We start from the raw sequence: 16127 nt of genomic DNA on the forward strand, positions 1-16127 counted from the left end.
TGATTATTAATCCTGACCAGGCAGTGCTGAGAGGTCCCACTCACACTGAGTGTTGTATAACAGCGTGGTAAACAGTTGAGGAGGGCCAGGGAAGGCAGTCAGCATCCTAATAAACCAGCAAGGCCAAGGAATTTGCCCTGCTAGGCAAGCGTAGGAGGAACCCAAACGAGGAGATGAGGACAGTCTCCATGGGCTCCGTGAGCCACCAAGTTAGAGTTTAAATCCCATTCATGTAACCCTTAATCAGCTGGGTACAAATCACCAGGACTGGATGGCACCCTCCCCGTCCCGGAAGGAGCCACAATGCACAACTGGGGGCCAAGTCCCCAGCTCTCCTCAAAGTCTGGGTGACCAAGCATGGGAGATCTGCCAGTGCTCAGCTCCAGTGGGGACCCTGGCAGCCAAACCCCAGCAATGATCAGTTTGACTTCTCTTGCAAAACTGTAATGACAGACATTTGGCCTAAGTTTGCTTTTCATGTATGAGTCAGTCACATCTCTTTGAAACTGTTCTCTTATCATTCTCCTACTTCTTTTGCACTTACCATTGATGTTTACAGCTGGCAGCACTATAGACATCTTTGGTCTCCTGGTCTTGTTATGTGTGGTGGCTGGCAGTAGCAGGTGGTCCTGGAAAACAGCAGAAAAGGTGTTAAATCTACTCTCAAAGCAGAGAGCTGGGAAAATGCCTTTCCTTTCTCTCTTACTGGCATTCCACACTGTACTGTTTACAACAGCTCAGAAAATTCATATTGTTGAGGGAGTCTTCCAAAAGTCACAGCAATTGCTCATGCTGTGTAACCAAGAAGAAATCCCTGTTGCATGCAGCAAATATGAAAAGGCCTTGATCATGTGGAAAGAGATGCAAACTACTATTAAGCCCTCATTCAACAGAGTGCTTATGTATATGATTAAAGCAATTTAACTTGACTTCAATGATATTTAAACATATGTTTAAGGACCTTGCTGAATTGAAGCTTTTACTTGCACAGCTGTTTACTTTCTTTGTAAGTCCTCTTGCTCTGTGAAGCTCCACACCACATGCCTTGTGCAGCAGGCCTGCACTGCTCAGAGCTGGACTGGGGTGTGAAACACGAGCTCGGCTGACAACGCCTCCCAGGGAAGCTGGATGGTATTAGGTGTCAAATATGTCAAGACATTCTGTAGATACACTGCAGAAATATCACTTTCTTTCTCTTTTTTTCCCATCAAAAATTTCCCTCCCCCAAAACACTAAATGACTGACCATGAGAAGAAAACATTACTTAAATAAATGTCTGCAAACATCATCTTGGTAACCAAAATTATAAAACCACTCTGGTATAATTCTCAGATCACGTATGTAATTCCCATTTCACTTTTGAACCGCTTAAGATTAAGAAAACATTCACTAAGACAATGAACCTTAAATAAAAACTCTTCTTGAAATCCAATGTTCCCAAAGGAACAGGCCTAAGTTAAGATGTCCATTAAATTACATTTTGTAACAATGCCCTTGCCACAATTTGATGACTATTTTTAGCAGACCTTAAAAAATGCTTATACAGTTTGATTTTTTCCTTTTTCAATGCTTCTGAGAGTCCATCTCTACCTACGAAACCACAAGTACTGCACTGATGATCACCTGAGAGTCATTACAAGTAGCAACTGCTTTTTGCTAACCTATCTGAAGACTGGTGCATTAATCTATGCTGCCTTATAATGGCACCTTTATTTACTGTATGTCTAAATTGTATTAAGAGCTACCACAAGGATTTTACAGTGTTTTGGAGTTGCTGCACAACCTCCCAGTGATTCAACAGCAACTCTGGAGAAAACAGGCAAACGGAAAGATCTAAACCCAGACTGCCACCAGGAGCTAATGTGCAAGATGCACCCATTGTCTGGAAGCTGCCCATCTACAAAGAGACATTTTATAAATCTGGAATTGGTGAAATCTATCCATCTCTCGAATCATCTTTATATTTCATATGCATTTTGCATCGGTGCAAACTTGCAAAGTTACCTAACTACCCTCATTCTTCACTGAAGTCAAAGGGTATGCTGTAGAATATCAGATATTCTGACCACAGTTAGCCACCCCAGCATTCTCAAGCCCAGAAGTCTTCAAGCAGTCCAAACCTTTTATTTGAAAGCAAAACAAAATTAATTCTATGCCACAGAAATGAGTGTATAGATTAGTGATTTGGAAGATATCAGACATTTAGAAGCACTGTTTGAATGCATTTATAAAATGTCATGTGCCATTCTGAAGGATGCTGAATTGCATCCCAGAAGGGGTTGTCACACTCATCCCTAATTTTAAACAGTAGACAAAAAACCCCCCAAAACAAACCTAAATTAAAATATTGTTTGTGATATTAACACATGGTATAAAACTGAAAATGAATAAAAGCAAAATTTGCAAGTCAGCATCTGGCTCAGGAGCATGAGTGTCAACCAGAGGCAGAACAAATCAGAACTATTACCCAACAACAGATGGCTTTGGCTTGGAGCAGGAGCTGCACTCAGACGACAGTTTAAACAGACTAAGCAGACCTGAGACTGCTGGCAGAATGACTGGAAAAATATCAGCCTGGAAAGAATATTTCAAATGAGATCCTTGCTTCAGCATTCTCATTTTTCTTTTGATCATCTCTGCAGTTCTGTGATACTGAAGCCAGATGAGATGGACAGATAGATATAGACACAGATACTAAAAACCTAGCCACGAACACGTTACCTTAATTCAGTTAAGTCTCAACAACACATGGGCCTGCAATAAGGATTCTGGGGTTTCTTGTGTATCAGATCAGTGTTATCAGGGCTCCAGCAGGGATAAGGCTTTAGAGCCTCATGTATCTCTAACCCTACAGCCAAATGGAAATGGAAATCCTGTCCCACTGTGCTAGAATATTCCAAAAATACTGGTGCTCCTGCAGCTTCAGCCTCAGTCTATGATATGTGGTTTGGTACCCAAAGTCCCTCCTACCTAGATGCATGAAAATATGGAGACGTTTTAGCTTTCATTTTCTTTTTTTTTTTTGTTAAAAAATTGGTTTTAACTCTCATAGTTTTAAGGATGTAAACAAAACATCACCTGTATACCATGAAGCTTCATTTAACAGAGGAAGAAATGCTAGGCATGGTTTTTTTTGATCTAATTTTGTTTCTTAAACTACCACCACCTCCAATCTGGACTCTTGGCTTTTAAATTAACAGAACTGGCAATAGTGCTTGTTTTGGCTTTTGCAATGCACATCCCATCAGCCACAGCAGCTCCCAGGGAGCAGTCCTGCACCTCCTGCATTCCTGCCTCATTGTGAGACACAAGCACACAGGAATTAACCCTCGCAGTATGCCCACGGAGAATAGAGGAGAATGTTCCAGGGACTGTCTGCAGGAGTGGGGCCGGCATTTCAGGGAAGCTCAGGTGACACAGGACACAAAGGAGAGGATTTCCAGCCCCGCAAGGCGCTGCACTCTCAGCATGAGCTGTCCCTCCTCCTGTACCAGGGGTTTCTCTCTGTCAAATCAATTCCCTTAGATTTTTCTTACCTTCCTAGCTGTTGTGCTTAGGTATGGATAAGTATTTTTCAAAAGGCTTTTCTGAGGCCTTAATTAAGGACTCTTGATTGAGATGTGTTTTGTTAGAGCACATTCAGCACACCTGCCTGTGTGAACTCTGCTGGCCATGCTGCTGCCGAGGCTCGGGCCCCTCGGGGGGCTTGCAGCATGTGCCCTGCAAAGCACAGATGTGATCCATGTGGGAGCCAGGGCTCCAGCAACACAGCCCCCGCCCCACTTCCCACAAAGACTTGGTCAACATGTCCCAGCGAGCCCTGCTCTTCATTAAGAGCTCCATCTCTGACAAACCTTTTGCAAAAACAAGTGACATTTGTTGCTTGACAGCAATAAAAGCTCAGAGGAGACTGGATTAAAATACCAAAGGAGAACTTTAATGTGCTATTCTGGTAATTTGCCTTGATGGGGAGATTTGATCTTTACCATGGCCTTGGAGAGCTGCTCTCTGCCAGAATGTTGCAACAAAGGCAGTGGCCAGAGCAGAGGGGCAGCAGGAGCCAGGCGTGCCAAAGGGCACTCTGTCACTCTGTCCAGCAGCTTCCCAAGGCCTCTTACAGCAAACAAACACTGGAGCTGGACATTTTTTCATCTCCATTTATGACTAAAAAGTCTCCCAGGGAATTGTGTGTCTCGACCTCTTCCAGCCTGAATCTTCCTGCTGTGGTTCCACGTTACAGCCGCTGCCGACCCAGGCTGAGCTGATGCCTCAGGTTTGAGCTTTTATATTTTTCATATTCTGTGCTGCCTTAGTGTGTAGTTCTGAGCTTCCTCTCTTCACAGAGTAGCTAGACAAAACAATTCCTTCCCTAGCTTGGGAGCAAGGAGAACCACCCAAATCTCAGGCCCAAGAGCACAAACAACATGGACTGAAGAGAGAAAAACAAGAAGGAGGGGATTGCTAACCCTAAAGCTGGAATTGGACAATTAACTGCAAGATGCAAATGGAGCAGAACTGATCTAAGTGAGAGACCTCATGACTGTTTGTGCATTTTGTGACCATTTTGGTTCATCTTGGGTGCAGCCCTGGCTGGGCTCTTGTGCTGCCCAAGGTGCATCCATTGAGGTCTAATAAATCTCCACTTTATTCTTTAACTCTGTCCAGCCTCTGTTCTAGCTCAGCCTTCCAAGGCATCAGAGGAGCTCTCCACATCCCACTGAGGGGCTGTTTTTCTTTAATGGCACAACTTTTGGCAGTTTTCAACACCTCCTGACAGCTTAAAACCTTATCTGCTCACTATCTGACCCCACCTAATGAGGGACAGAAAACAAGCGCTTTTTTGATCATACCAAAATTGTGCATCAAATCCATGCACTGTCTTTTGACCCTATTTTTTCTGAACATCTTCAGAGATTTTGAGTCTGACATGACACTGGACCCTCTTTACAGGTATGCTTTTGACAGTACAAAGAATGTGCAACAAATATATGCTCTCCCAGGCCCAATACTGCATGCCACTTCAGAGACTGATTCATAGTACCAATACTCCAAGGAGCTAGACTTCTTAAACCCCTGGGTTGGCAGAGCCCCTGAGCCAGCTTTTTTTCCCCAAAAACTACAGATCTGACACTTCTTTAAAATTTCAGGATCATTGTTTCCAGCTTTTTGCTGTTACCAGAGACGTGATGTGTCTGTCCTGTTCTCCCACACAGTCACTGCCTGGCCCTGAGCAGCATCCCAGCCCTTGGGACACAACTCCTGGGCAAGAAACGGTACCTGAGAGCTTCATTCTCAGGAATGCAGGATGTCAGCAGCTCTCTGAACACAAAAAGAGGCTTCCCCAGGGAAGAGAACTCACCAATGTGCACTCAGAGCCAAGAGGCTCATCCTCATCTACCCCAGCAGCTCCCAACAGTGCAAAGCACAGAGCAGGATGTAAATGGGAGTCAGGCCTTGGCATTTCTGGTTTCCTCCTGCATTTCAAAAGGGACATGTATGAAAGTTCACAAATTTGTAGAGGAAATGGCTGTATATTTTCATTGTTGATTCATTTGGGAGACGGCAACCAGCCAGTGCCCTGAGGTTACACCAGGCTGGATGCAGCACTGGTCCATCTGAAAATGCCAGAAGTTCCTGAAACACTGTCTTCACCATCAGGGGATGTTAAACTGGGCAGAAATGCAGAGGGGAAGGTGGCTCAGGAAACATTTCTGACCCTTATATCTGAAAAGCATAGGGATGTTTTTGAGAATAGAAAAGAAAGCAAAAAAAAAAAAAAAAAAAGAGAGGAAGCCAATTAAAACCTCTGCACAAACTGTGACTCATAGCCACCACTCTAGCTCATCATACCGTAATTTAGTAAAGCTGGCTTGTTTTTAAAGTTGATCTGTTGAGTTTTTTTGTTTGGTTGGTTTCTGAGGTTTTTTTTAGAGGTAGACCTTAGAAATCCAAGGCGATTTACTTACCTCATCATGAATCCTTACAGGGAATCCATGACATGAAGAGTATGGGAGCAGGTGAAAAATGGGATAATGACTGCAAGGAACCCACAGAAACTCCACAATAAAATTTCACAAGGTATCAGCCTCTCTGCAGCAGCTCTTGGCAGCACATCCTGAGAGCAGCTTTACCATTTTGAGTTTAACAATGCCATTTAACTTAATTTGAAGTTGTACCAGTTCTACCTATGTTAACCTTGATGTTAGCCAGCACACTAACACTCTATGAGTTTGCAGCACATTTAAAGAAGAGAGTTTGTAATTGAGAATTCAACCCCTAACCATAGCATCTAACTACTTTTCTACGTTTTAAGGGATGGGGAGAAGATTGTCCCAGAACAAGAAAGCTCCAAAAAGTAGTAGGAATAGAGATTGTTTTTCTGCTTTCATTTTTGCCAGAATTGTTCCTTTTCACCCCAGTGCTGTTTCAATCCCTGTATTTCTGTGCACAGGTGGTTTTTACAGCCTATTCTTTGCACACAGTGATGGAATGAAGTGATGAGATATGATTTTTAATTTAAGTGTTTTACCAGAAATAGCTCAATCCCACAGTCAATAAAATGTCCTCTAGTGTAAGATTACACCTTTCTGCCATTCCCAGACAAATTTTCATAAATAAAACCTAACTGCACTTTGGAACAACTTCTAGTCACTGTCCTGGCAGAAGAAGGAGCTGTTACTCAGTTTAGCTCCCACATGAGAGACCTTTTAATGAAGAAGTCTTTACTGCCTTTTATTGTAAATTCTGCTACTGCCAGGTGTGATATGGGCTGGACTCCAAAAGCAAACTACCTGGAAAGCACCTCACTGTGAGTCAGAGGGCCTTGTGAAAATCCCAGAGACCTCAGAGGAATGGAGGATTCACTCTGTCACAGCTTCCTTGGCAGGAGTTTCCCTCTCCATCCAAAGGCAGCACTGCTGCTTGCCCACGAGTGGGGCTCAGCTTTGGAGAGTCTTCTCTGTGTAAAGGAGAACCAGTAGCAAAGCATCTCTCCTGGATGGAGAGATCATTTTTGACTTGCAAGACATCCCAAAAAGAAGCACAACATACCATCATTCTTGCCCTGTGAATAGGAAATGCCCCAGGAAACCATAGTTTGCAGAAGCTTGAATGGAGCACACGAGTGCCAGTCCAATTGCAAGGGAGAATGAGGTGAAGGAACACCATTTGGACTTTATTTCTCTGATAAATGTGTTTTTCCCTGTAGTTTTGTCCTTTTTGATTTGAATAAGAAGGGAAAAGGCCGTGTTACCATGGAGGGCACAGGACAGAGACTGGACAGAAATCCTGCCAATTAAACTTGCCTGCAGAAATGCTCTGCAGGGCCAAAAGTAAAGAACAATGCATGCATTTGCTATGATGTAATTTTGGTTTGGCAGCAGATTAAAAAAAAATTCCTAAATGCAAAGTAAGAGGATGTGAGGGACAGAATTCTATGTCTAAGTGAACAGTTTAGATTAAAATCGTATAAGAAGGTTCTAAAGCATTCTTGAAAATGCTTTGGTAATTTCTGTGTGTGTTATTTGTGGAAATTATCTGCATTTCAAAAGAAACTGGAAAAGGTATGACTTCTGTGCCTCAGAGAAGGAAAAGGAATCCCAGCTTGTACTGGTGGGAAAGTTTCTCCATTATGTTTGATAAGGATCAGGTTTTCTTCTAAAGGCTCTCTCAGTCTAACCAGCATCATAAAATTACAAATGTTTGCTTCAAATTATCTGAAAATTATGTTTCTCTGCCATTTTCTGTCCTTTCCAGAGGCTATAGAAGCACAGAAATGCAGTTCATATGTAACTCCCAACTGAGTCTGCCAACTGTCTTTGCAGATTTTATAAACTTGTAAGACCCAAAAGGAATTAATTGTTTTATTACTATTATCCATAAAAAGAAATACTCCTCCTTCTATAATTCACTGCAGCAGAGCTCTGCTTTTGCACAGCATCTGCAGGCTGTTAGTTTTGCAACTGCAATCTGTAATTGCAAAAACATGTAATTTAGATAGGGCATGTGAATCCAGCCCAGTAAAACCAAAAAGGATATAGCCCAGATTCCCTGCTTCTCTCACAAAACACTAACTGAAACTTTCTATACTTGTCAGCATGACCTCAGGTCTTCTACAGAAGACAAATCCTGGATTCCCAGAATTGCTGCTCTGCTGGAGACTGCCCCAAAAAGCACCCAGAACCCCACCTGCAGAGGAGAATGCTGCTATCAGCAAACATGGCTCTTCTGCAGTTCTGCCTTTTGCAGCCCAGGCACACAGCAGAGGCAGCCAGTGCACACAGCCAGTGCAGCTCCACGGGCACGCTCCTTACAGGGGAGTGGGATCTCTTCACATCCCATTCCCATGAAACAGAAGCTGCATGGCTAAAGAGAAATTGATGCCAGACTTTCTCCAAATGCTGGCTCAACCTAACACTGGAGTTCCAAATCCATTTGCTAATACAGCTGTCCCCTGCTTTCCCTTCCAGCTGACTTCAAAGGACAGTGAAGTACTAGAACACTTTGATCTCACTTTGTGGTGAGACCATCCTGAGAGCTCTTCAGAGCCCACTTGACAATGCCACAGCCTACTCACTGTCAGCAACAGCCTTCTTCCACACAGGAGGCTGGACCAGAGTGCTCTTCTAAGCAGCATTTCCAGCATCCATAAGGACTTGGGCTCAAATTTTCAAGTCTGTCAAGACCATACTTCTACCTTGCCTTTTCGCTGACTTGCTCACCTCTCATGGAAAGACTGTGTGAGAAAGATGTTGATAGCAAGCAGGGTTACAAAGCTATCAAAGACAGCAATCAGGGTTAAATACACATGAGAAACACTCAGGAATAGCTACACAAGCTCAGGAAAGGTCACACAGCCTGTGACTGAACGCTCTTCTGGCAGAACAATTTCATTTCAAGGCAGGAGAAAGGATGCTTTCTTACAGTGCAAAAATGCCCACACATGCAGGCAGCTGGGGATTCAAAAGAACTTTAAAATCCTAATCAGAAACAACTGCTAAGTAAAGTCAAGACTTCAATTATTTTTAAAATCAAGGCAATTAATTTGATCACAGTGTGTTCAGTCCTACAACACATATGGCACAAGAGCCAGCCCTAATCTGAAATTACTGTCTTCTTGACTTCTGCAGCACCAGAAAGAATTCAAACCTCCCATTCAAGCTCCACACTAATGCAAGACAGCTGCAAGCCAAGAAGTAGAGCACTTGCAGTTGTCAATGCAGCAGACTGGGCATCTCAGACAGCTCAGCTAAGGGAGCTGGGACAGTAAGAATTTGGACACAAGATGCAGGATTCAATCTGAAGGGCAATTTTAATTAAGTGGATCCAAGCATGTTCCCATGCAAAGGAAAATGTTATATATATTACTGGTGTATAGGTGAATATACATTTAAAGCTTCAAGTAAAAAATACTACTAGACTGCAAAACTTCATTTTACAGAAGCTGTTAATTATTCTAAAAAGTGTGCACTATAGGCACATTTGGCACAACAGGACCCAACTGTTCATGAGCCCAAAATCTGAGCACACATAGACTCATTCTTGAGTTGAACACCTGGGATTCACCTTAAAATATGTTTTACTGTCTGCAGAGAGAACATCCATGTCCTTTGCAGTCAGGATACCAGGTACTGGATTTAGATCTGGTTTGAGGGAATAAAATGACAACTGCAGCTTACATCTTACAGTCATTGTGACTTTCTCCCTTTCCTGATCCATCCACTGATCTGTGAGTGTTGTCAACTTGCTGAAAATATATTCACTGGGAGGGGTAAACAAACAAATTGAAAGCAAGGCTAATGACAAGAGAGAATAAATTAAGTCTAAATTAAACTCAGTCTCAATTAAACACAGACCCACTGTGAGCCAAACTCAGGGTGCTCCTCTCTCCTCTCCCTGCTGGGCCAGCCCCAGCTTGCTGCTGCTTGCCCTCGAGTGCCTGTCCTGGTTTCAACTAGGAGAGACTTATTTTCCTCCTTAGCAGCTGGCACAGTGGCTGTTTTGAATTCATGTTGATAACACACCAATTTTTTGGCTGTTGCTGAGAGTTTACCTCAAACCAAGGACTTCTGGCTCTGGCATGCTCTGCCAGTGAGCAGGTGCACTGCTGGGAGCCTGGACAGCTGACCCAAACTGGACAAGGCATATCCCACACCACACAGTGCTGTGTGCACTACACAAACTGGGGAAAACTGGCCAGGATTGCTTCTTGGGACAGGCTGGGCATCAGGCAGCAGGTGGTGAGCAACTATACTGTGCATCATTTGCTCCTCTCCTCTCCTCACTCTCCTTTTCATTACAGTTGTTACCACTTTTATAATAATATTTATTTTATTTTAATTATTAAACTGGTTTTATTTTACAAGGTGTACATTTTTTTTTCTCCAATTCTCCTCCCCACTGGTGGGGAGAGAGGGTATGAACAAGTGGCTGCCTGGTTCTTATTTACTGGATGGGGTTAAGCCATGTTACTGCCCAACAGCACACAGTGGCAGCTTGATTCACATCTGCAGCCAGAGAGATGCTGCTTCTGAGAGCACAGCACAGCAGATGTACAGGAAATTAGCAACAAATCTTTCCTAATTGTGGAAGTTGCATCAATTACACAGAAATACATCAGAGGACTGGAAAGTCTGGGTTAGAAGTGTTTGCTGTCCCTCAAATTCTTGGAAAAAGCAACTAACCACGAGCTAAGTTTCTGGGGATCTCCTCCTCCCCCCACCCTTTAGCCTCATGCTCAGGGTACCTGAATCTCTCTCTAAACCTCTATGAAGTTAACTCCAATGAGATGGAGCAAGCAAGAAATGATGTTTTAGGTCACCATGATGATGGTCACAGGCAGAAAGCTGTTTTATAAACAGAGGCAGTACTTTTACTAAACTGCCTTTGACCTGGTTTAAGAATACAGATCTCATTTGCATTGCCAGTACCTGCTGGGTAAAGCAGCTTTGAAAGCACCTTTCTATGGAACCTGAAGAGTTGGCTCCTCTGATTTCACTGCTGAAAGCAGTTTCTCCTTCCTTGCAAATCATGCCAAAGCTGAATAAAAGAATACCTTTTAATAAATATAATCATCCACAATGCAAATGCCACTGCCAAGCCCCAAGAACAGAGCAACATGGGACATAAGGAAAGAAACACAAAGAAAACACAGAAATAAACACTCCTCTCAGCCACTAGTCAGTTGCATTTTTGCCATGGCTGGGGCTCCAAAGCCAAGCTGCCTTCTGTTTCCCTCACACTGCTGGTGCACAGACAGCATGGTTTGAATATCAGGATGCAGCGGGCTGAATCCAAATGCAATGGCAGCATTTTGAGCTGTGCAATGTGTATTACATTACAGCTGCTTGTTGGAAAGATGTTTCTCATTCTGCAGATCCCAGGCCATCTGTATGGCTAAGGATTCATCAACTATTAATAGCTTCTTCTAATTAAAGAGGTATTCAATATAATAATGTTAAAGAAGTTATTGCCTCTGTTACTAATAATCTCAGTTAAGAGAGTATGAAGATGAAGCTCCCTTTATTTTTTTTGCCTATTGGTTTGTATTTAGCCCAGCCCAATGAGCTTCCTTCTTTTCACATTTGTAGCTAAGTTTCACTCCTAGGTTTCACTTCTAAATCTCAATTCTGAGTCCAGATTTTTTGCCAAACATCTGCTCTGTTTGAATTTCTAGTCTTGCTGAGGAACGCATAAATCAGTTTTTAGAAACAGAGATAATTTTATAAGTGAAACAGTACTATAAAAAAAAAATCAGCATTTTCCCCTAAAAAAGAACCCCTCAAACCAAAACAAGAAAACAATCTGATGGAAAACGGTCTTAAAAGCATATATAAGGTACAGGACTAACTCTTACTTGGAAGCAAAAAGGATGCCTGACATTGAGGATTCTTCATGAATCACCCTCGAGCTACCTGAAGTGCCCTTCAGAATGGCTGGGCACAGCCTGAGCAATCTGATCCCCATGACCACCTAAGACAGGAGGGTCCCTTCTCCTTCCCTGCCAGCCTCTGGCAATTGTCAGACTCTCCTGAAAGTGCCCTCAGCTCCTCAGGCTGTTTTCCCACCAAGATAATAAAATAAAATGGCCCAAAGAGAGACCTGAGTACTCACAGCCAAGGAACTGGCATGGAGAACAGGAACCCTCCTTTCTGGTGCTGATAAACCATGTGAATGACTCACTGGTCTGTACCCTTAGAAAGTCCTGGGATCTGCTCATCTAGCTAGGGAAGAAAATAAATCATCCAGTTTTGAACAGTGTGAGAGTACTACAGTGCTGTACAAGCCATCACACAAGCCACCTGCACTTGTCCATTGTACAGCTGGTAGAAAACAGCAGTTCCACAAAAAAAGCTTTCCTGTGTGACAATAGTTTGCTTGGATCCTGCTCTGAAGGCTGAGAATGGATAAACAGAAGTGTGAACTGGTGCAGGAGCACCACACTCCTTGTCCATCTCCTGACACCATGTGAGTAACGGCCTGTCTGCCACAGCAATTGAATTAGCAAGATCACAGGCACCAGATTAGATAAAAGAGAGGGAAAGGTCAGCTTTGGGAAGATAAAAACGTGGGGATGCTTGCTTGCACGCCACTCAGAAGACATCAGGCTATTGCTTTCAGGCTGGGGCTGTCTCTCTTCCTGCAGAGTAATGTGTTTTCTTCTATCACTACTTGCCAGCTCTCCACCACATTTAGAACAGAATAGCTTGAGCAAATAAAAGCCTTTCATCTCCCCACTCAGGGTGAGATTAATTTTTTCCAGGTTTAGCTCTCTCACACAGTTGTCTGGGCTCCTTTTAAAACTTACAGAAGGAAAGGCACCTCTGGAGAGAAATCCACATTTAGGTAGGTGTTTGGGATAGGTGGGGAAAATTGAGAAGAGCTTTTCTGCCTCCATTTAGCAGAAAAGGAGCCTTGAGTGATGCTTGAGCATTTGTGGTGCCTGGTAGTCCATAACGTAGCAACAGCAATCTGTGAAATTTTTTAAGAAAGAAAGCCAGATGCAAAGAAATTAAGAAAGAAAAACGGAAGTATGAGAGGAACACTGCAAATTAAGCAAACTTAAGGCTTTATCAGTCCATCTCTCACTTGCCATGTGCCAGCAGCATGTAGAACTACAGTAAAGGCTTTTGCCTTCAATAGTTCTAATGAGGTACATTTTGCTAATGGAAGAAGAAGTCTTGAGTTAATTTCCACATTTTCTACAAACATCCTACAAAGTGTGACGCAACCATATCAGAGAACCACAGAAACTCTGTTTTCATAAATGTGGGTTTTAAAAATGACATGCCCTATTCGCAACATTTCACCAAGCCACAGGAGTTTTCAGCTTTTTTATTTCAAAATACAAGGGACTTTCAGGTCAAAGAAACCTCTACCAGAATTTTAATCACAGAACAAAGATGTGAGGAATGATGCCTGAAAGGTTTTAGATGAGTATATATCAGTGTCCTCTTAGACACTGAGGGTACAAATACTATGGCAAAATAATTGATTTCACTACATGGATAGCATCAATTGCATGGGCACTTTTAAAATCACCTAAATTATGCTTCCATATGAACCCTCCCTTCTTTTCTTATTACTGTACTGGTTTTAATTCTACACAAAACAACTGAACATCTTGGACTCATGATGACTTCTGCAAATTAGCAGAGGTACTGAGCACCCTGATGGCACCAATCTAAATCTTCTCTTCGAGCTGGAGGGCAACTTAGCTTGCCATTAACCAGTTTAATATGGGTAGTCACTACTTTCTTCGTTACCTAAACTCATCAACAAAAATACCTTATCATGCTCGTAATGTGCAGGTCTACAGCAGAGCAAGAGCCTGAGGCTCCTTCCTCCTGAGGGATGTGCTCCCTTTCACTTCCACTCCCTCCTGCCCTCTGAACCTCTCGTGGCCCTGCAGAGCTGTGCCTGACCCACACAAAGGCAGTGTGAACTCCAGGCAGTCCCCAGGCTGCAGATCATTCCCCTCTGTGCCTCTGACCCCACACACATCTGTTTGTAAGCACACCAAGAGCATACACAGCCCGGTAACAACTGCACATGCCCTTATTGGGAGGGAAACCCAGACCAGGAGCACAGTAACACATCCTCTGGTGGGCCAGATTTAACACTGTAACTTCCTACAAGCCCAGGCAGCTGCACCAAGGCTTTGTCAGGGCATTTTCAATCAGAAAAAGCACTGCAAGCAGCTAGAGGTGATTTGTAACAGAACTGGACAGAAGGTGCCACAGCTGAGGTACAGGGCTCTGGTTTTTGTCTTTCAGTGCACACTAGTCTTGTTCTAAGATGCCTGTTTCCTAGGAGAATTAAGGTACTAGAAGTGACTTTTATAAACAAACAGGTAAATTCTCAAGTCAACCATCAAGATTTGGAGAGACTAAGTCATAAGGGTATCAACTTTGATTCATGTGAAGAGGTTCTACTCTGCTGGACAGCAGAGGAGGGATGGAGTGCTGTAGGGGATTAAATGATCATCACTTGAGAACTTACAGGAGGTCAGGTTCTTCTCTCTGGCCTATCCTGCACTCTTTACAGGCACATCTGTGCATGACAACGAGATTAAGGGACAGACATGCTTTTCACATGCATTTCTTACATCCCTTTGACAAGTGCCATGCTGTGGGCAATATCCTCCTCCTGGACTGCCATACCAAGCCAACACCAACCAACCTTACCCTGGAAATGGAAACACCCTGTCACAACACTGCCATTTACCCAGCTGGCTTCACACCCTTTTTTCAGCATTGGTAGTACCACACCTAAAGTTTCCTTCTAGTTGTGTAAATGTAGTTCTTTACACTTTCTTTCATTCTCCTAGAGCTGCAATTACCTGATTTTGCCAAAAATTCACACCAAGCAAATGGCTGCATCTGTTGCTTTTCTCCAAATGACAGCACGTTGATGTCTACCTTCATTTTTGTACATGTTTCCCTATGTTGGCACTTTGGAAATTGAGTGGGAAGAAGGAAGGGAAACTTCATGCCCGGATTCTATGCAGCAGCTCTGCTGCCTGTGGGAAAGTTAAGGCTTACAGCTGGTTAGTAAATGCCAAACAGATGGACCAGCAAAAGGAAAGAGAAACTCAGAGTGTTATTTCCTTGATGTTAAGGAGATGCCCTTCTGGACATGGTGGCCCCAGATCACCTAAGACAGCAGATTGGTTTTCTTTCAGCTGCCTTTTCCAGGAGTCACCTGTCCACTGCTTGTCTACTGAGTTCCTGATGAAAAAGAGCAGATCTGAGTGCTCAGGGCTGTTCTTAGAGAGAAGAAGAGCTCCACACTGATTTCCTAGAAAGGAGATTAAACAAGGGCTTCCCAGATGCTAACAAGTGACTCAATCTAAGGATCTCCAAGCTGAGGAACAGCTTGGGAATGTGCACTTCTAGAGTCTCAGAGGAGAGCATTGTTTAACACACAGGAGACTGACAGGACTCAGATCCTGAGAGGAAGGCCTGTACACCTTCTCCACCTCTCAGACCACTTTCCTCATAGTAGATATAAGCCTCTTTGAGACAGCTGACACTTCCAACCTTGTTTTGGATAGTCATGAAACCAAGGAACCGTAACAACCACTTGTGCAATACTTGGTGGCCCTTTGCCAAGCAGCTCCAAGGGCAGTGGCCCATGGCATTTAGCAGGCAGGCCGCTCCTCCACAGCATCCTCATGCTGCAACATACTGCTCGAGCTGTGCACATGCACCTCCTGCACAGCTTTGCCTTCTCTCCATGAAAAACACTGTCAAGTGCCAGAATTATTCACAGGCACATTTTAATGTTTGCAATCAAAACACAAAGAGGATTTCCTGAACAGTGGTTTCCAGTGTGAAGGATCTCTTAGCTTAGCCCATGGCATTCTGAATTCCTAATCACTAACTCAAAGCCTGACAGTCTCTATTAAATGTGCTGGCAAAATTGGAGTTCATCCAACTGCAGGGTGAAGAGCAAAGCTGTGCCAGGCATGAGGCAAAACGATCTCTTCTCACACCCATCACCATTCCAGTAGATAGACCACAAACAACTAGGAGACCCAGAAGCTGAAAACAAGTTTTATGTTCCACTTTCAAGCCATTTCAAAGCCAGTTTAAAGATAAGAATGTAGAGTGAATTCTATCACACTT

General features: G+C 43.4%; 1 protein-coding gene across 1 annotated transcript in view; it reads right to left on the reverse strand.

The window, feature by feature from the left end:
- Positions 1 to 16127, reverse strand: part of ATF6 (activating transcription factor 6) — a 72364-nt gene that overhangs the window by 16648 nt on the left and 39589 nt on the right. The window contains exon 15 of the mRNA XM_074546522.1: positions 545 to 629. Coding sequence (XP_074402623.1) covers positions 545 to 629 — 85 coding nt within the window. The remainder of the gene's footprint in view (positions 1 to 544; positions 630 to 16127) is intronic.

Source organism: Zonotrichia albicollis, chromosome 8 (genome assembly GCF_047830755.1).
Source record: "Zonotrichia albicollis isolate bZonAlb1 chromosome 8, bZonAlb1.hap1, whole genome shotgun sequence".
Lineage (NCBI taxonomy): Eukaryota > Metazoa > Chordata > Aves > Passeriformes > Passerellidae > Zonotrichia > Zonotrichia albicollis.